The sequence below is a fragment of the Sander lucioperca genome, chromosome 6 (assembly GCF_008315115.2).
Source record: "Sander lucioperca isolate FBNREF2018 chromosome 6, SLUC_FBN_1.2, whole genome shotgun sequence".
NCBI lineage: Eukaryota > Metazoa > Chordata > Actinopteri > Perciformes > Percidae > Sander > Sander lucioperca.
Window position 1 is genome coordinate 307,631 of NC_050178.1, and position 22,587 is coordinate 330,217.

At 41.3% G+C, this 22,587-nt stretch overlaps 1 protein-coding gene across 4 annotated transcripts; it reads left to right on the top strand.

Moving 5' to 3' along the window:
- Positions 1-230: 230 nt before the first annotated feature.
- Positions 231-22,119, top strand: cstf1 (cleavage stimulation factor, 3' pre-RNA, subunit 1). Of its 4 annotated transcripts, XM_031300214.2 has the most exons (7): positions 231-235; positions 2,757-2,766; positions 3,075-3,264; positions 3,354-3,631; positions 3,717-3,914; positions 4,047-4,437; positions 21,395-21,654. In XM_031300214.2, the coding sequence occupies exons 3-7, from the start codon at positions 3,096-3,098 to the stop codon at positions 21,652-21,654; spliced, it is 1,296 nt and encodes a 431-aa protein (XP_031156074.1). In that variant the 5' UTR covers positions 231-235; positions 2,757-2,766; positions 3,075-3,095. The 4 variants fall into 4 exon arrangements, with proteins under 4 accessions (XP_031156074.1, XP_031156073.1, XP_031156071.1 ...); XM_031300213.2 differs by lacking the exon at positions 231-235 and having other exon boundaries at positions 2,664-2,766; XM_031300211.2 differs by lacking the exon at positions 231-235 and having other exon boundaries at positions 2,711-2,763; positions 3,047-3,264.
- The last annotated feature ends 468 nt before the right edge of the window (positions 22,120-22,587 follow it).

Sequence of the window (22,587 nt, forward strand, 5' to 3'; positions counted from 1 at the left end):
AAACTGTATGTCACTCTAAAGAGCATGGGTGGATTTTTTTCAAAGTTTGTATGTGTGTGGAAGCACCAGAGACACAACATAACACCCCAAATCCCAGAAAAAGTGATTTTTTCATAATATGGGCACTTTAAAGAGCAGAATGGGTTAAATGAAAAATGTACTTTTAATCCTTTTTTTAACAAGACTTTTGTAATTGCCAGATAGTTGTATTAAGAGTATGAAAATCTGTTTATTTGTAGCCTAATGTAACACCCCCTGGAATGATCTGCTGGTAGACAGATGTTGGCAGCAATTAAATATCACCATCACTGAAACACACCTAATACACCCAGATAAAATACAATAAAAGGCAAATATTATGCCATTCAGTGGTAAGTGTGACAGATCAATGCCAATTTTAACATGTAATTCAGTGTGCTAATGTGCTGCAATAGCAGCAATTGGCACAATGACAATTATCCCCCATACTTATTATTCCGCCACATTTTTGTCTCACTACTAGTCACAGAGCGTTGCCAACACATGCACAGAAATACATCAACACGTGTGTAATGATCGGGAATGGTGTGCTATGAGTTTTCTAAGAGATTTGCCGCGCGGTGTTGTGTTTGTATGGGGATGGAATGTTGAGAGTTAGAGGGGAGGACAGAGGGGGGAGCTGCAGTACAATTCTCTGAAATGTTTCCCAAACAAATTGCTCTCTCCCCTACAGTTTTCACTCTTCATACATCATGGTTGGTCAAAACGTAGGAAATTTTGTGCCGGTCGCAGACATGTAACTGTGGAATCCACTGGACCTAAACTTTTGGCTCTGTTCACACCAACTGCCGATAGAAACGCAGACAGTTCCCTGTTTGTTACCTGCTCTGTGTCGCATATACAGTATTTGACACCACAAACATAAAAATCACATTAATGCATTCGCCAGACTTTTATCTCTCTGTTGATGATAATATTTTTGCCGTTTGGACTCACGGTTTTTGAATTACAGAACGAACTTCAGCGGTATAATTATCATTAAATGGACATTTTTGACCTTTCCAACATACAGTCTCCCCCTCCCTCCTCCACTCCTTCAGTGCGCAAATCACTTTAGCAACACAAACTGCCATAGGAGGAAGAGAAGAAAAGGAGAGGACGAGAAGAAGAGAGGAAGAAAGGAGGAGAGGAGATGAAGAAAGGAGAAGAGGTGTTATTTGTCAGCTAACATGATGTCATGATGGACTAACTAACCAACTGACTGACTCCTAACTGACTTCAGGCCTCAACACCAACAGCTGTTTTCACAGAGACGAGGCTGTAGCGCACCTTAGATAGTCCTGCTTCTAGCTCAAAAACCCTAACTCCTGTCGCTTAAAGCTACATTGTGTAAGCATTTCTCCCGTCTAGCGGTGAAATTGTATATTACAACCAACTGAATATTACTTTCTAGCCCTTCCCATTCCAAGCAAGTTTTTAACTCCTACGGTGGCCGAACCCGAAATTACCTCTTAGTATCTCCGTCGTTTAAACACAGCCCTAATTAAATAACGCTCCAAAGCTAGGCTTCATTTTGGCGAGGAAACAACTGCTTTTGCTGTTTTTGGTTTAAAACGGAAAAGAAATGGCATTACCGTTTATTCTCCATTGGTTTAAAAGAAAAAACAAACTATCAAAACATACACGGACTATATTGGTATCAAAGGAAATTAAATGACAGATAAGGTGGCATACAGACTGTAAAAAATAATGGAAGAAGCTTCCGGCCTGGAATGTAAAGCCAAAGCTGAAGCTCCTTAAAGCTGCCTTCTCTGTAACTTCCAGCAGGGGGCGACTCCACTGGCTCCAAAAAGAAGTGTGTTTCTATAGAAGTCTCTGAAAAAATGAGCCTACTTCTCACTTGATTTATTACCACAGTATACATTTTCATAATGTAAATATAAACAACACTGGCTAATGATTAACATTAATTTTGTAGTTAGTCTCAGCAAAAATAAGTTCAGAGCATTTTTAAACGGAGAAAAAATTAAATTGGAGGAATAGAGGAAAGAATGATGGTTTTACATGCCATTCAGTTTAAAATAGGTAAACATTCTATAGATGTCAGAATCAATCAGATTTAGAATACGTATTGATCCCCTCAGGGAAATTGTGCAGTTTGCTCACAGTCAGATTCAAGGTAAAAGTAAGAGTAAGAAACATGACGTACATAGCTACAGTGCAAGAAATAAAAAAACATAGATGTAACGTGAGGGTTAGGTTAAAAAGATTGTGTTGCTAAAACAAGTGATTGTACAAATGTTGTTGTAGTGCCATGTTATGTGTGAACATAAATAAAGTACAGTGTGAATATATATGTATATGTGTTTACAAGAAGAAACAATAGAGCATATTATATCATATTGTCAACAATATGAGGAAGAAAGAAGGCATTTGATTCACAACCTAACATAGATAAAAGTGCAGTGTGATGTAATAGTTATTCGACAAAAGAGCTCAAGATGTGAGTGTTATTGAGTACTTATTTCAGTTTCTTAAACAAATGAATATGTCCGAAAAGATATGGTTAGTAATTCATTATTTTTATTAATCATTATAATGTTATCTTATCTCATTTTTTTTTTACATATGTGATATTCTGATCCACACTCCATACCAGTTGGTGGCGGTAATGCACCAAATCGTTGTTTGCCAACCGCCAATAAAGTTCAAAGAAGGAGAAGATGAAGGCACCAGTGCTGTGACGTTGCACGTTTGGGTCCAGGAGCGCCATTGAGTTTGAAGAGGGTAAGATATTTTAATGTTTTAAAATGTGATATTAAGCTCGTTTCCTAAAACGGCTCGTGATGCTGTTGTTGCACATTAATGACGTCCGGCCAGCTCGCGGTTTAAATATAACGGTACTGCTGTTGTCTATGCTCTGTCTAGAGTGTAGCAACAAAGCTAAAATGATTAGCAGCACTGCTAAGCCTGAGCGCAAGCCGCATCCATTCGTTATAACGTTAGCCCCAGCTAACGGAGTGTGTTGTAAACTGCAGTAACATCTTGTGAAGCAGAGACAACTCAACATGTGGCGACATTGTCTATTGTTTCAGCCAGCTCAGTTGATACACACCATGTTTCGTCCCAAACCAACTTTGAAGGACCGACAGCACCTGTACAAGCTGATCATCAGCCAGCTGCTCTATGACGGATACACTAGCATCGCCAACAGCCTCATCAACGAGGTCAAGCCACAGAATGTAGTGTCACCCTCTGAGCAGCTGATGCAGCTGGCTAAAACAGGTACCACTTGTTTCCTCCGTGTCTGTATGTTTTGAGCTATGTGTGATGGCCCAACAGGCCCTAATTGAGCAATCTACTACCTTTTTCAGGGATGGAGAATGATGACAGTGCAGTTCAGTATGCCATTGGGCGTTCAGATACAGTGGCACCTGGTGTGGGTATTGATATGGAATTTGATGCCGATGTCCAGACCATGTCTCCAGAGGCATCAGAGTATGAGACCTGCTATGTAACATCCCATAAGGGTCCATGCCGCGTCGCTTCATACAGCCGGGATGGCCAGCTGATTGCCACTGGCTCTGCCGACGCTTCCATCAAGATCCTGGATACTGAACGCATGCTGGCCAAGAGTGCTATGCCTATTGAGGTGAGGTTGAGATCAGAGTGAACTCACATTTTTAGTCCAGCAGCTTTATGTTTACTGCTTTTATGTGTGTGTCTTTATATGTCAGGTGATGATGAATGAGACAGCGCAGCAAAACATGGAGAATCACCCTGTGATCCGAACACTGTATGACCACGTGGACGAAGTCACCTGCCTTGCCTTCCATCCGACTGAACAGATTCTAGCTTCTGGCTCCAGAGATTACACACTCAAACTGTTTGACTACTCGAAGCCCTCTGCAAAAAGAGCATTTAAATATATACAGGTCAGATTTTGTACACAGAACTCCTCTGGGTTTCCCACACCATTTAACATTTGCCATATTTCGTTAAACTATGCTGACTACTATTATTCTGTTGTAATCCAAGCCTCTCTCCATCTATCTATTTCCCAACAGGAAGCAGAGATGCTGCGTTCAATCTCCTTCCACCCATCAGGGGACTTTCTGCTGGTGGGAACGCAGCACCCCACCGTCCGCCTCTACGACGCCAACACCTTTCAGTGCTTTGTGTCCTGCAACCCGCTGGACCAGCACACAGACACCATCAGCGGGGTCAGCTACAACCCCACCGCCAACAGCTACGTCACCTGCAGCAAGGACGGCAGCATAAAGCTTTGGGATGGCGTGTCCAACCGCTGCGTATCCACCTTTGAAAAGGCCCACGATGGAGCCGAGGTCTGCTCCGCCATCTTCTCCAAGAACTCCAAGTACATCCTGTCCAGTGGCAAAGACTCCGTGGTCAAACTGTGGGAGATCTCTACCGGTCGGACACTGGTCAAGTACACAGGTAAGGACCATGAGTTGATTCATACAGGGAGGACTGCTTTATATTTAACATGCGAGGGCAATTTGTAGAAGTTGACCCTGTGTTTATTGCGACTTTCATCTAAGGCTGGGCGATATGGCAAAAAATATGATCACGATAATTTTTTCCATATTGATCAATATCGATATTTATCACGATATATAATTTGATAATGCTGCCAGGTTGAAGAGTATCCTGATAATGACTGAAGCCTGAAGAAACCAGAGGGTTCATTATTTAAACTTTAGAATATAGTTTATCAACATAAAAAATATAATAACATAATGTAACATTGAACTGTGCAAACATGGCTTGGTTTAGAATATATTGTGTGATAAAAGAATATATTGAATAACATCTAAATGTAAACATTTAACTTTGCAAACATGCTTTATCTGCCTTAACAAAACAGTACAAGTTAGTAATGTAAATGCAAATAATGTAAATAAAACTAAAAGCTGTGACTACTATCACATTCACTTTTCATATGGGGCAATGGTCGCAAAAGACGACACGATTGTTGTTTTTCAGCCCCGCTAGTGCTGCTAACAGCAGAAGAACCACTAGGATGTTGGACAAAACTTGTGGGCAGACTAACGTTAACATGGGCCCGCATTTTCAAACTCTCGCTGTGTTCGCTGGGATGGTACCTTTTCAACTGACAGAAAAGATTGGTTGTGTTTCTCGTCTTGGTCGACACCGACCGACGGCATATTTTGCAGACCGTGTTAATCTGCGCTTCGTCGCTTTTGAGATATCCAAACCACTTCCATATAATTGACGTTTATATTGACTGTTACCTTTTTTGTCAATTTCCTCAGCTTTGGATGATGATGCAAGTTCACTTTCACCGTCGCTTTCGTGCCCATGCCCCTCGGTTCCACTCATTTCTTCACCGCCGGTAGCTCAAACAATGCTCTGCGTAGGAAATGGGCGTGTACTTTGACGGGCAAGCCAAAAACTTCTTCTATTGCCTTTTTTTGGCGGTTGGCAAACAACTTTTGGTGCGCAATACCGCCACCTTCTGAAATGGAATGGCGTTTATTTCTGCTGTGTGATAGGCTGTTAGATCTATCTAAATCGAGTAAAATATGTCCAAGTTAATCATCGTTATCGACCGGAATTTTATTGCGATCCCATATCGAGATCGTTTTATCGCCCAGCCCTACTTTCATCTAATTCAATAAGTATCTTAGTACGTGGTCTTAAACTCTGTGATTCAAAGCTGGTTTGATATGATTTAGTTTGGCTTTGTTCTTGTTCCTAGTTGTACTAGATTAAATATATAATAAACAAGTACAAATCTTAAAATCAAGTTCATAAAGTCATTTTCTTTGCATTCATTTGATTCCCAATCAAGATACATCGGTAAGAATTGCTTTCCATTGTTAATATGTACTTAAAAACAGTTGAAACACTGAAATGCAAAATAATAGAATTTTAATCATGTGATAAAACATGCGATTAATCGCAATTAACTAACGAAATTCAACGATTAATCGCGATTAAGAAAATGTAATCGTTTGACAGCCCTAAAAAAAAAAAAAGTGTTTTGACTAAAAGTAACTAAGTGCAAATTTTATGTTGCCTCACTTTTTTCCAAGTACTTAAGTGCACTGTCACACCAAAAACAATAAACAGGCAAATACGTGAGGTAACTTTTTGGGCAGTCCCAATGACGACAAATGATCCCTCAGTTCCACAATCAGTGTCATGTTGACACTGAAATGTTTTCAACATTGACTAGAGCTGTAACAATTCCAAATGTTACTGTACAATTAATTGTCTCAGAAATAATTGTGATTAATAATAATAATAATAATAATAATAATAATAAGTTTATTTGATATAGCACCTTTTACAGACAGTCACAAAGTGCTTGAAATGATAAACATTTGTAAAAATACAGTACAATCCAACAGAATATAAACAAGGGGAAAAAATAAAATTATTATTGAATGACCAATGATAATCATTTCAACGATGAAAATCTAAAACCCAAAGTTTACAAACAAGAGTCAAGAGCGAATTTAAACAGATGTGTGAAGACACATCTGTTTAAATTCGCTCTTGACTCTTGTTGCTCCAGCTGCTTTTTAAAAGCTTCAACAGAGACTGCAGAACGTAAGACAGTAGGAAGGGCGTTCCACAGGTTTGGAGCCACTGCTTCAAAGGAACGGTCACCTTTAGTTTTTAAGCGAGTGCGTGGGACCACCAGTAATCCTTGGTTAGAAGACCTGAGGGACCTGTTAGTAGTGTACGGATGGCGCAGGTCCAAGATATAAACAGGTGCCAGACCATGCAAAGCTTTATAAGCCAGAACAAAAACTTTAAATTGAATCCTGAACTTGATCAGAAGCCAATGTAATGAGTATAAAATTGGAGTGATGTGCGACATCCTGTTGGGCCTGGTCAACAGCCTAGCAGCAGAGTTCTGGACTAGTTGTAGACGGTCCTGGGACGACTTGCTAAGACAAGTGAAAATGGAGTTGCAGTAATCAAGCCGGGATGATATAAATCCATGAATGATCATCTCAAGCTCAGAATGCGAAACAACAGCTCTAAGTTTGGCAATGTTTCTTAATTGAAAGAAACATGTGCGGGTCAGTGATTTGATATGATGATCAAAATACATGTTATTATCAAATATAACACCAAGATTTCTCAGTTTGGATTGTACCGCTGAAGAAAGGGACCCCAAGAGCTGAGTAACCTTGGAAGCTGGAGTAGGCCTGCATGATTCGGTGAAAAATAAGAATCACGATTTTTTTTTAGCTTAGAATTGATATCACGATTCTCTGCCACGATTTTTTTCTAACAAAGTGTAATGTTTATTGCACACATGAACCATGACAAAACAAATTGGCAGTACCAAACATAGATTTCTTTGGCACCTATAGCACATTGCGCATCACCACAAGCCCGTAAACATAGAGGCTTCAATAAATAAAGAAAGACCACACTCTATAATTTATAAAGTCCCAACAATTCTAGTAATTCCCCCAAGAGCAAGCCTAGGGCGACAGTGCGACAGTGGTGAGGAAAAACTCCCTTTTAGGAAGAAACCTCGGCCAGACCCAGGCTCTTAGTAGGCGGTGTCTGACAGTGCCGTTTGGGGGAGTGATGAACAGTGGCAATAATAGTCACAATAAAGATAATGAACAGTGACTAGAAAATGGTAGTCGTAGTAGTTCATGTCATAGCAGGGCATGGCAGGGCGTTACAGTATGTAGCGTGGCACAGCAGGGCATAGCTGGACGTAGCAGGTTCAGCAGGGCACCGTAGAGCGTAGCAGGGTGTAGCAGGGAGTGCAGCAGGACCACGGCGACAGCTGCAACCAAGATCTTGGTGCCATCTTAATCCAAGGAAATATGCTGGGAAAAAGAAACATAAGGACTCCGGGGAGTAAACTCCCCAGAGCTAGGTTAGTAACAAGCAACATAGAGAGAGGGTGAGAAGTAAAGCAAGACACTGTTTGCCTGGGGCCCCAAATCATTATATCATTATGTTTCAGGTAATCTAGTCTGGCCAAAACCAATAATTTTGTCATTGTAGTTAAAGCTATAGTGCGTCATTTCTGTCGCCCCCATGAGGAATTCTAAGTAATGACAACAACACTGTTGGCGCGTCCACATGATACAGCGCCGTCTGCTGGTGTATGTTATTATACTTTTTTGACCAACTCGGGGAGACTGATCAGTCCAACTGCCTTTTCTGCCGAGGGTCAGCCGTCTGGTTGGTGTGTCTGCAGCTTTAATTAGCTTTTGTTGCAACTCATTTGGCAATGGCTTGAATGTGACGGACGTTCATTAATATCAAAAAGTGACGCGCTAAAGCTTTAAACTAGTAGCAGAGGCCTACTCTATTCAGCTGGGGACAGTTCAGGCAGGAGGCAGGTTTATTCCTCGTCCACAGCCACAGTACTTTCTCCGTCCCGCTCCAACTGAATCCAAGTTTAAGGTAACTCTCTCATATCTCCTGACTGTTTTTGCATCATTTGCTGCTAGCAGGTGCTGTGGAGACTGCTCGAAATATTCTCCTCCTGATCCACACTTCTCTTTCAAATAGTTCTTGTTTGGAGCCACGATTGCAGTTTTTTTTTTTTTCATTTTACCTCTGCTTACTATCTTGCCATCACAGCTCGTAACTAAACATGGATGTATGCACACTAACTATGTAGCAAGCTGATATCAAAAACAAAAATATTACACTTAAACACTTATTTTAAATTACTTTAAACTGGTCATAGTTAATTTATTTCATTTTTAAAAAAATATATCAGAGATTCAACAAGCAACAAAGGCAACAAGCAAGTTCAGTGGTTTCAGTCGCAGTAAAGAGGTCGCAAACAGACGTCGTGCAGTCGGGCCAGGGGGCACTGCAGCTCCTTTTAGTTCCCAAGCTAACGCTAACAAGCTAGCCTAGTAACCAGAACAATCAAACACAGAAACTCAACGCAAGTTACTAGAAAGGAGCAGCGCAATGCCCAGGTAGTCCCACTAATATATAACCGTGTATACATAAAATGTAGTGGTTTTCACCTGTAATTCAGCCCGCTCCAACTCCCATTGTGCTCTCTCTACTTGGAAACGGGCCCATTCGTGCTGCAGGAAGTGCAAGATCCCCGGGATACTGTACTGCGCCATCAGGCAGCGGTCCTTTCCCACCTCCGGGTAAAACAGAGTTGTTATTGTTGTTGAAGAACACACCGGGCCCCGCCTGTTCGTCCATGGCCAGGCTCGGTGGAAAGCTATGTCCGTTGTCTCGCTGATTCGTGGTACTAGGTATCAACGGAAAGGCACAAATCTATTGACTGCGCTCGGTTTCCTCGGCTCGGGGTGGTTAATGTGCTTTTACATCCGTTTTGGTCAGCCCAGAGGGAAATGTGGCATTTAAAAGTAGCCTACATTTACGGTAGCTAGCTAACGGTAGACTACAGAGAAAGTGTGATATTTTTACGTCCGTTTGGGAGCGACAGAGGGAAAATATTTCAGTCGACACATTAAGTGGAAGCAAAATGAGGAACCGAAATTTGCGTTCTAATTCGGTCCAAGTACTACCACTTGCGTAGGAACCAGTTCCATAGTGCCACAGTATCAGCCGTAAATACAACAGATAACTTCTAAAATAACATTAAAATACAATTAGGCCTATATTAAGAAATCTCCTGCTACCTTTTACCTGGCTGGATACGAACACTGGCTTTTCCGGTGTTACAAAGAAATCTGTGACCCATCAGAATGTGTTACTGTAGCGCCGTCTACCTGCCGCAAATCATTCTGTGACTGTGCGTGAAAAATCGGACCCGGGCAGGTGCCTTACTAAAAACATTATCAAAATGGCGTTCTTTTCACTGTCTCATTTGCTATTACAGGTCATTTAAGATCATTGTATGAAAAATGAGCTTCAGAAACATTAAAAAGTTACATATAGTCACTTTTAAGTACAAAACAACTGGTCTCAACTACTGCCAGGAAACGCTAGGTTACGTTGTAACTAGGGTTGGGCGGTACCCAAATTTTGATACCGTCAAACCTCCCTATTTTACCCCAGTATACGGTATTACCGTGACTAATTAAAAATTATGACGTAAGGCTCAGACAGCGTCACCAAACTGTTGGCTTGTGCACCGTTCAGAAACTGAATACCAAACACTAATACTGAAACACTAATAACATAACAACAACTTACAAAAAAACTACTTTCTCCTCCACACTGTCACGTGATGACAACCACACATAATTACATAAATGATATTTAATATTTAATCCTTGTCTCCTATATAAGTGCATTGCATTTTTTTTAATGACTGTATTGAAACTGATACCGTTGCTATTTTTAAGACCCCGCGGTATACCGTATTACCGCCCAACCCTAGTTGTAACCTTGGTTCTCTGAGTGAAGAGACACATACAGGAGAGAAGCCAGTCATTTGAGTTTGTGGCAATAGAGTGCGGATCGGGCCGCATTTTTCTGTCCGAGCCCTGCCTGCGTCCGACAGAGCAGTAACCGAACCCGGCCCGAGCTCGACGGGCATTAACATAGTTAGTAGTAGTTAAAATCTCGTTTTTTTTTCTCATACTGACACATACATTTGTTTGTGTGGAAAGCCCGCTTTTATTAAGCAACTGTAGGAAGGCATTCGGAAATGTCAACAGATGAGCGCATCAGCGCATGTTAAAGTGATGGTTCGGAGTAATTTCACCCTAGGCTGCTTTGCACCTTGACCTAGAGCTAAACAACCCCCCATAAGCTTTTTTCCCTTGTTATGATCCACGTTTGTATCTCGTAAATTACCCCCCTAATAATGCCCGGACTGATACCAACCTTCTACAGTAGTACAAATAGTTTCTGTACTAATAAAACGAGGCATTAGAAAGTTTGTAACTACACCAGAAGTATATTTAAATAATACTTGCCTGATGGATACTCCTCTTGGCTGCTATTGCGCTATCGGCGCTATCGCACAGTACTTACATACTACTACTACTACTGGAGTAGTTACAAACTTTCGAATGCCTCGTGGGTGGTGATGGCACAGTGGATATGACACATGCCTTTGGTGTGGGAGACCTGGGTTCAGTTCCCACTGCGATACATCAACCAATGTGTCCCTGAGCAAGACACTTAACCCCTAGTTGCTCCAGAGACGTGCGACCTCTGACATATATAGCAATTGTAAGTCGCTTTGGATAAAAGCGTCAGCTAAATGACATGTAATGTATAAGTACAGAAACTATTTGTACTACTGTAGAAGTTTGGTATCATTCCGGGCATTATTAGTGGGGTAATTTACGAGATACAAACGTGGATCCATTAGCGCCTGCACTAAGCTAACCAGCTGATAACGCTAACTCGACCAACGTTATAACAAGGGAAAAAAGCTTATGGGGGGTTGTTTGGCTTGAGGTCAAGGTGCAAAGATGCCTAGGGTGAAATTACTCCGAACCATCACTTTAACACAGGTGCGCACCTACATAATACGCTTTTTTAAATTTAAAATGTTTAGTGCCTTATCGCGCTGATGTGACCGAGCCCGACCCGAACCCGAACATCATTTCTAAATATCTGTCCGAACGTATCGGGTATCCATCCTCTATGTGGCAAATCCTTTCACAGTGCTCGTTTTTCATTTTGTGACTTTCAGTTGAATAAAAGTCATTGAAGTTTTCCTTTAAAATAGGGTTTAAGTCTCGTCTCGTTCTCGTGAACCCAGTCTTGTGTATCGTCTCGTTTCGTGAGCCGTGTGTCTCGTCACACCTCTGTGATGTAACTGTTGCTAGAGCTGGGCCATATGGAGAAAATCAAATATCAGGATGTTTTTGACCCAGTACCTAGATGACGATATTGCGGCGATATTGTAGGGTTGACTATTAGTGCTCTCACAAAATATTTACCCAATGAGTTTTGATAAACAATCATCAGTAATGTGGACATAATGATATTATAATAATAATAATACTAATACAGTCTGGTAAGTTCAGACAATGGCATCACTTGACTGTATTGCAGCCTGTAAAACCAGGAAAAGACAACACTCATTATGATATCCAAAATCCAAGACAATATCTAGCCTAATATCACCGTATCGATATATTGCCCAGCCCTCACTGTTACCTTGTTAATGTCATAAGATTGATGGAAATTTTGTCCAAAATGTTTCCCTATTTCTTACTATGGAAACCTCAGACACTAGGTATCTTTTCTTTCTTCGACTTTATTTATGTCTGTTCTTTAAGCAAGCAAAACTTATTAACTTACAATCGACTAAGATGTTATAAAATAATACTACAGCAGCTGATGTTAACTTTGACGTTTCCATGGTGCAGAGCCTCGCCTCCAACACGGCACATAAACTACAGTTATTACAAAGAAGACAGAAGAACGACTAGCAATTTGACACGCTGATCAACGGATGAGGAGGAGAGAGAAGACATCGCTAACTGCTAGGCTAAAGTAGCTATGAAAAGTGCTTCATCAGTCATAACACTGCTAAAACAATAAATTATTCAGTCTGTTTTCAATGTTTTGCTGCTAAACTATCTATAAAGACATAAGTACTACATTTCCTCCTGTAAAAAGGAAATAAAATGAATAGTCTAATTTAATGCACATTGTGATTCATATGAAATGTTGCATACAAATCACACTGAGCCTAAACTACACTTACAAGGTACATTTAAGGTTTTGTGTTAGTTTTGAAAATGCATTAATTAAATTAAGTCATTCATTTATCTACATTTAATGCAGCACTTCGGATCAAAAGTACTGCAGATTTTCTACACTGGCTTGTTGAACTTGTATTGCACGTGTGAGACTAAAACTATTCAAATCAGAGGTGTTTTGTGCTTGTGCCCGTCTTGAAGAGCTGCTATACATTTTGCAAGCCACCAGATGTCACTGTGTTTGCAGTGTTTGAAGCCCCAAAGCCTTCCATCTTTTTCAGCACAAATGGAAAGAACGCCCTAAAGCTTCATAAGGCTGCATTCGCTCATCACTAGACAACAGTAACTGGGTTGAGTTTCCAAAGCAAGATGCTATCACAGCAACACAGAAGTATTGTCAAACGGAAACGTAGCACTACACTTACCGCTTCGCGTCAGCCAAGCAGGAGGCAGGACAGCCATGCCGGTGGAGCCAGTTTCATTGATTTTGAAGTGGGAGCCGCTCCGCATATGCATAACGTTACGTCCAATTTTGTGTTCAATGATGCCAGCCTGTCAGACTGGCGATCAGATCTCCTATCGACGATCTCTAGTAACCACGACTGGACGATTAACGGGAGATACGTTTACGGAGTACATTTGGGGTAGTTGATGCGTTGTACTTAAATTGGGGTTTATGTTAAAAATGGATGTGATCCTACACTATTCATCCAGTTCTAAGTTTGTGTTATAGACTGCAGCATCTGAAAAGTGCTCTGGTCAAGTTCTTTGTTATTGGCCCTCCATGTCCTGTGTTTCAGGGGATGGAACAAAATGCTCATGTTTCCTCCACAGGCCATCTATTTTCTGACAGAATTAACTTTTAGTGTAATTTTGTTCTGTATTGTTTTCACTGAAGCCACACGACCGACACGGCATCTGGTTCCTCTGTGAGCCCTTCATCGTCTGTACTCACACTCCCAGCTGGCATTTCTTCAACACTTACTCTAGTTCACACAGTGGTTTTCTCTATCTGAGTAATGACATCACTTAAAGCTGCTAGGTGAAATAAATTAACCCGCACTGCACCCGCTGACTGACAGTGATTGGTTGTTACTTTGGCTCTGGCAGGTTTTAGTTTGTTGCAATATATCTTTGTCTGCATAGAGTGCATTCAGGAAGTATTCAGGCAACTTCACCTTTTTTTCACATTTTGTTATGTTGCAGGCTTATGCTTAAATTTACTTTTACCACATCAGTCTGCACTCGATACCTCATCATTACAAGCCACATTAATAAAAATGAAATAGTGAAATATCACATTAACACCAGTATTAAGACCCTTTGCTATAACTCTTGAAGTGTGGCTCAGGTGCCTCACATTTCCCTTGATCATCTTTGAGACGTATCTTTCTACACCTCGATCGGAGTCCACTTGTGGTCAGTTTACTTGATTGGACATGATTTGGACAGGCACATGTTTAGCCTACAAAAGAAATTGCATTACAGCAACTTTGCGTAACATTGGTATTGTTTTGATTTGGCACCCTACAGTCTCAGAATGCAATTCACTTCTACTCGGCTGTTACAGGGTTATAGACAGCTGTACACGTGCATTTGTTATGATTACATGACTTATGATGAAAAACTAGCGAGACGACAACTTTGCACACACAGCCAAACATCAGGCAGGTGCAACAACACGAGACAAGTCCAACAGCAACGTGGCCAGCTCGCCGTCAGCCTGCAGCCTTTTACAAGTATTTGGCAACGACTAAAGGCCTGTCTGGGATCTACTCTTTCCTTTTCTCTTCTTAGCTTCCTCTGCCATGATGTTCGTAGAGGCTGCTGAACCCGCTTCTGTTGCCCGCTCGCCCCACTCCCCGCCAGTATTTCCCCCCCACCCCGGGCCTGAAAACCTCCTTCCTCCCCCCCCCCCCCCGCCCTCAGCGGTCCAAAGCTCCTGTGCTAGCGGTGTAATCACCAACACACCCCCGGTGCTCCAACTGAGCTAATGTTAGCCGGCGCCTGTATATATACATGGCTGATGTCAGCAACAGTTAACGGTTCGCATTACTTTAGCAACAAGTAAAGCTGTCTGTCCATCAGGAAACTCCGTAATCGGCAGAGCAGCCGGAAGACATCACAAAAAACAAAAACCAAAAAACATTTTGGTGGGTGACGCAACAGGCACTACTGCAGGGTTTACATTACCTACACTGCTACATGTAGCTGAATGCATTCAAATTATATTTAAATATGTAATGCTCAAATTCAGCATGTGGTTGTTGTTGTATGTTCTGTGCACTCGAAGGACTTCAAACGTTAGCCCTGTAGCGGCACCCTGGTGAATGGCTCATTGCATTTCTGGCACGCCGCTCTGTTTACATTCATTTTCCACCACGAGCACACGACGACAAACACAAATCAACAGAGAACCCTGTGATGAACGATGTCTAACAAGTGTAGTGAAGCGGCTCTATTGTAAAGGCTAACAGTGCTCGGTTAGACAGCATGTTAGAAAGCACAACCGGAGCGATGTGTCATACGGAGTAGTCTCGCGTTGCCAGACCTTCCTCCACAGCACTGCGGAAGAAGGTCTGGCTAGTCCACACAGCATTCTGGGATTGGAGAAAAACGTGCTCTGGTGTATTGGCATTTCTTTAAACCAGGGGTCTTCAACGTTTTTTCAAGCCAAGGACCCCTTAACTGAAAGAGAGCGGATCAGGGACCCTCTACTACATATATTGTATAAAATAAAGTTGCATTTTAATCTGGTTCTACAATATCTTTTAGGGCAGCTTAAAGCATTTATAGATACCTTTTTTTGAATAGAATACTAAGCTATTCAAATAGCCTAATAATTGTTGACTGATTTTATAAATCATGTTTTAATGTTAACCCTTAAATGTGAAACAAATGTGAAACAGTCAATCCTTTGGGATGAACTGTAACTGTGGATGGCTGCCTTAGTGACTACATTACCTATTGGCCAGTAAGCCTACCATCAGTGGAGATTTATATTTGCTAATAATATGTTGGAATCAAAGACTTAAGACTTTTAAATTTTTGAAAAAACTTAAAATTAACAATAATTTGGAGGCCCCCCTGGAGTGACTCTTGAGGACCCTCTGTTGAAGATCCCTGTTTTAAACCAATCACAATCGTCATGCGTCGACGGCAGTGGCATGTCTGCAAAATAGCCTCGGGAAGAAACTTGTTTTAGTGGAACACGTGTACGTTCAAAAGTTGTTTTAGTCGTTCAACAGAAAACTCAGATTGGACAGATAGTCTAGCTAGCTGTCTGGATTTATCCTGCAGAGATCTGAGAAGCAGTTAACCATAGTCCTCATAAATCCACCAGAGTTTTGAACGCCAACACAAGGAAAGAGGAAGGTGACGGACATCCGGTCTCTACCGTAGCTCCCTCTGTGGCAGCATTAATCGGCCATCGGCTGACCCTGATTTCTAAAGATCGGCATCGGCCAGAGAAAACCCATATCGGTCGACCTCTAAATATAGCCTTGCAGTATAAAGATATTTCTCAAAACACTAGAGCTGGGGGTAAACGATTATTTATTAAACGATTAATCGGGCGATTATTTTATCGATTAGTCGACTAATCTAACGACTAATTGGCCGATTAATATAACGATTATTTTTCTGTTGCTCGATTAATAAAAACCATAATGCATCTCAAAAATATACCAAAAAATTCTTAATATATTTTATTAAACAATTTTGCACAGCAAAAAATCTTCTGCTTTACACAAAATAAAATAATTATTTTACTGTTATACAAAAAAATATATATATAAAAAATAAAATAAATATAGCTAGAGGTCGACCGATTTTTGGCATTTTTTAACATAATCGGCATCGGCCAATATCCCAGTATATCAAGCCGATTAATAGGCAGGCGCATCTGCGGGCAGCCTAGTGTTAAAAACATGAATAGGCGACATTTTTTACAGCGTACCCAGACCAGCTGCCTCCAGCCCCTCCCCTCGTGAAGTCTTGCCGTGTGTCTCGCGCAGCCACTTCAGGCTCAGACACTACCGTTAGTAGTAGCAGTTGCTGGTGTTCTTGCCTTGGGATTAACTGTACTAATAAAACCGTACAAAACACCGCGGCCACACCGCTGTGGAAGCTCCCCGAATGTCATTTATCAGTCTGGTTGTTACCCCTGTCTGTGGCAGTCTCATCCACTCCTATGACGGAGCTAATCGTTGCTAACAGAGCCTTCAGTTCTCCGTGCCTGTATCCATTAACTGCATCTATGGACTCGAGCATGAATAAAACCCTTAATTTTATTATTGTGTATATATATATATATATATATATATATATATATATATATATATATATATATATATATATATATATATATATATATATATATATATATATATATAAAAATATTATTGGCTGGACGAGTTTTAAATTACAACCAAGAGTTGTTTGAATGACAAATCTGCTCAGATAAGATCCTAATGAGTGCAAGAGGACATGTAACAGTAGGGTCCCCAAAACACAGATAAAACACACAAACAAATGAACAATGATCTAACAAACAAGGTGAACAAGAATTGACTTTAGATAGCCCTAGTCTTATGTGATTCAACAGGAGTTAGGAGGAAATAGTGTTGAGATTAATAATGTCACTTTCTGTGGTCAAAGTGTACTAAACTTTATTTTTTTCATTTAAAAGTTTATTTGACAAAGTTTATTTTCTTCTTACCTGTTTCGTTTATTTAATATATTTTTCATTATTATTATATACAATATACAGTATGTTTTTACATTATACATTTTTAATTGAAGTATACAAGTGTAGATTGGTGAAGTGTTCAATAAATGTTTTTGTTGAGAAATTCTGTGTATATTAGTGTTACATTTTATCTTTCAAATAGAGGTTTAAAAACAAGCACATATCGGCCAAATATTGGCCAAAATAAATCGGCAGCATTAATCGGCCATCGGCTGACCCTGATTTCTAAAGATCGGCATCGGCCAGAGAAAACCCATATCGGTCGACCTCTAAATATAGCCTTGCAGTATAAAGATATTTCTCAAAACACTAGAGCTGGGGGTAAACGATTATTTATTAAACGATTAATCGGGCGATTATTTTATCGATTAGTCGACTAATCTAACGACTAATTGGACGATTAATATAACGATTATTTTTCTGTTGCTCGATTAATAAAAACCATAATGCATCTCAAAAATATACCAAAAAATTCTTAATATATTTTATTAAACAATTTTGCACAGCAAAAAATCTTCTGCTTTACACAAAATAAAATAATTATTTTACTGTTATACAAAATGAAAGGCCAGCCTGTTTACTCTTTTACAGTACCAACATAACTCTCTTGTTCAAAAAAATCAAGTTGTAGTGCAAAAAAGAAAAACACAGTGCACAGTACAGACATTCCTTGGATTGTTTAACACAACATAACAGTCCCAACATAAAACCTGATGCATAATCAAACTGACTCTCTTAACTGCTATTCTGTAGGTTTACATGCTAATGCAGCTGTGCACTTTGGTGGTGCTAGGCTAACCAACGCATCTTAGCTCTCTGTGCAGTTTGTTCGTGCTAGGTTAGTAGCTAACGTTGACGTTAGCTAACGTTAGCTACTATAGATAGCTGTGTTCTGCAGCTGTAAGCTAGCTACCATTCAAGCCAACATTAGATGATAACTAACGTTAGCTAAACACAGCTGCCTAGGCGCCAGTAGCTAGCTAACGTTAACGTTAGCTACTAACCTAGCACGAACAAACTGCACGGAGAGCTAAGATAGTTAGCTAGCACCACCTAAGTGCGCAGGCTACACAACACACTACACAAACATGAAATTAATTTACCTAACGTTAGTACTTGGGACTATATTTTAAGTATTCCCATACCCTCGATGATTAAGGGCGAGCTGTTTTTTTAGGACTTCTTCTTTTCATGGGGCTTTTTGCAGGGCTTTGTTGGGAATTCTGTGAGGAGGTTGCGGTTTCCTGCAATGTTTTGGTCTCCCACGTGTGTGTGGCGAAGCGTCAACGCAAAAATACGACGTCGACGTAATTTTGGCGTCGACGTAATCGACGCGTCGCTGCAGGCCTACAAAACACACACAGGCCTGTTTGAACGTCAACAGTAACGTTACCTGAAAACAGCATGTAGTTCCTTTTTTTTTAAGCGAGTTTGCTTTATTTGTCATTGTGCATAAATATGAACAACACAATACCGTTGCTGTCAACGGGCTTATCTGCTAACGTTAGCTACCGACGGTAACCTCGGAACAATCCAGCAAATAGACGGTACCCTAGAGTGCTGTTACCTGAAACACTCACTCACACAGTTTAGCAACAAAACTAAACGCTGGGGGAAGATTACTACGTTTTTAATGTTGGTTTTGAGCGGTATGCATCCCCACTAACCTGGAAAGCGTTTTAAACGGATCATCACCGCAGCGTTCGCTAACGTTAGCTTCTTGTCTCATCTGGGGTCTGATAAACAATAAATTCATCAAAGTCAGCGTGCCCAACGCTATTTTCCGATAAACTGTAGCTGTCATATTTCACGGGATCCGCATGAGTGTGGTTTTCATGTTCCAGTTGTTCAGCCTCAGAGGGGAGAGAGAGAGACTGGCTGACCGTTCGCCTGAGATCAGTAGAGCAGACGGCTCTGCAGAGCTGTGTATAATTAAGACTTCATGACATTTCATAAACCGCTGATTGAGCGGCGGTGCGCTGATGTTGCGCGATGTTAATCATGCGGCGCCCGAGTGCATTTGACCAGCATAAAATCGGCATATGTCGACTGACTGGCCGATCACGTGAAAATCGGCCAATTCCGGTCTCCAGCCGGTCAATTGGTACATCTCAAACAGTAACGTTAACCACATGACAGCAACACGGAACCAGAGCCCGTCTACGGAGAGCCTGTTCGCTCCCTATTTAGCCCCATTGTACTGAATTTGGTTGCAGTTCCAGTTGCAGTGATCGCAGGCAAGTGCAAAATGAATGGGACTCTATGGAGCTAGATGGCTAAATTTGTCTCTTTCGCCTGATTGCCATTGACAAATCTGAGATTTGATTGTAGTTTTTGCAAGTTAATGAATGCTGATTGGTCAGTGATGGACTGATTACGATCGGAGATCCCGCTTGACGCCATCCGAAGCAGAACCAGAATGTCAGAGTGAATATTTCGGCGTGGTCTTTAAAACATTAGCAAACCTCTTTCTAGCACGTGTATTGACAGGGAGAGCCTAACCTGTCAGCTGTGTTGCCGATGCCTCGAGAGAAAAAAGGAAGCGACTCAGAGCTTGCCGTAAAGCAGTATCTCTGGCCGTACGATGTGTATGACATCATTGACATTTTAAAAGGCTTTTTAGAACAAAAAAACAACTTCAAAAAAATCTAACACCAAGCAGTGTGTATTTTCTTAGCCTCCCCTTTCGAATGCAACATTCAAATTACTAGACAAAAAATGATATCCTGAGACAAGTGGATTTTGAGGGGTATAGCTCCATAGACCACCATTCATTCTGCACTCGCCCGTGAGCGCCCTCATGTGGAACCAGAGTGGAACTGCAACCGGTTCAGAAGCCGGAAGAATCCCGAGAGTGGAACTTCTCTGACGGAACATAAGCCGACCACACAATCAGCCGAGGGGTCGCACTAAACGTTACGTGGACCACATCTAGCTTACCCCAAATTAGCTGTCTTGAGTCTGGCAATTAGCCATCATTTATTAACATCACTTGTTGTCAACTGTACTCAACTCTAACCCTTCCACTAAAGCGAATAAAAAGAATCCATTTTCTTGAGCAGGTAAAGTAATCCAGTTTGTACTTCAGCAGTTCAGGTTAAGATTCCCGCGATTTCTCCACATTATTATCGTGAATTTAATGTCCATAACTTTATCTTGTGACGCGTCCATCAGGAGTCCCTGCTAAAAACATGAGCATTTCTGAAGAAGACTTGCTTTATCAACGAGAACAACTCCTCATTTGCAGTTGGAAGGCTCTTCAACCTCTCCTCTGATCATACAACATTCAACAAAGCCCATGCCAGTTTACAGGAAGTGGCTGGGTTAATGCAAATCAATGTTGTCTTATAAATAACTTGTATATTATGTACAAATTAAGACATAAATAAATATATTAATATATCACAGTATGTTGTTTCTCTCTTGTATGTCTGATTTTAATTGCCTGCCTATAGGCCATAACACTGACTATATTTAGGATTTCTACATAAAAGATCTTACGTAATGGGGTATATTAGCCATTCAGAATACCAAGGCCCACTCAGTCTGTGTCCCACTATAACTAGCCCACTCAGCCTCTCTGTCTCACTATAACCAGTCCACTCAGTCTCTGTCCCACTATAACCGGCCCACTCAGTCTGTGTCCCACTATAACCAGCCCACTCAGTCTGTGTCCCACTATAACCAGCCCACTCAGTCTCTCTGTCCCACTATAACAGCCCACTCAGTCTCTCTGTCCCACTGTAACCAGTCCACTCAGTCTCTCTGTCCCACTATAACCAGCCCACTCAGTCTCTCTTTCCCACTACAACAGCCCACTCAGTCTCTCTGTCCCACTAGAACCAGCCCACTCAGTCTCTCTCTCCCACTATAACCGGCCCACTCAGTCTCTCTGTACCACTAGAACCAGCCCACTCAGTCGGCCCACAATAACCATTAAATGCTTTTAAATATGTCTCATCATTACAAAGATGATAATAAAAGTGATGGCGATGGGATTTAAACTGTGTCTGGTGTGTTTCAGGCGCGGGGCTGAGTGGCCGTCAGATGCATCGGACACAGGGTGTGTTCAACCACACAGAGGACTATGTGCTGCTGCCAGATGAGCGCACCATCAGCCTGTGCTGCTGGGACTCGCGCACGGCCGAGAGGAAGAACCTGCTGTCTCTGGGACACAACAACATCGTGCGCTGCATCGTCCACTCGCCCACCAATCCCGGATTCATGACCTGCAGCGACGACTTCAGGGCCCGCTTCTGGTACCGCCGCACCACCACAGACTGAGACGCACCCAGCCTCCACGCTTCCGCCCTGCCTCCTCTTTGAGAAGCTAACCGCACGCTGGACTCGGCTGTCTCCGTGACCGCAGTGAACTCATTGCTCATCTTCATTTTTATTTCATTAGAACTTCAGTGGAAATTGTGTGGACAGTACCTAGAAGAAACTAAGAAAATAAGGAGTTGTCATTGCACCATCTTAAGAGTAAAGCCCTATTTCTCTAGATGTCTTCTCGTTTTTGATAACGACACACTAAACCTTTTGTCTTTATTGAATTGAAAGTCTGACCTTTTAAAAATCCTTTCTGTTTTTTTTGCTGTTTGGAAACTTCAACCCTTCTCACATCTCAAATTTCTCAGTTCAGTGTCATTATTGACAGTTGTCTTTTCCACTTTTATATTTTGTCTATGTCCTTTGTTGTAATTCTGGTTTTTATTAAAAAATTAAAAGGAACAAAGCTTCTTCTGTGAATTTGGTGGTGAAAAGTCCCCTTCAGAAGTCAACCACAGCTATGGTAATATCCTGTAGATATTTTAAGAACACAGTTGTTGCTGCAAAAAGTGAGCAACCTGCAGGGAGACACAGGCACGCACGCACACACACACACACACACACACACACACACACACACACACTCATTGTAGATACACATTTAGTTATTGTGCTATTTGTTTCAGTCTGGCTTTTAATGTTGGATTAGTTTTCTGTTGAGAAAAATATCTTGCATTTTAATCCTAAAACTTAGTGTGTTGTGTTTAGTAACTTTGTTGTGTTTAGTAACATCCTTAAAAAAAAGAATCTGAAAAAGAGAAAAAGCTGCTGATTTCCTTCTCGAGTCCAGCCTGCACCCCACAGACTGTGAAGGTCGCCCTGCCCCATCTGCATTCCCCAACCCCCAACCTAGCTCTCTCAGACGCTGCCGTCTGTGTTGTCCAGACA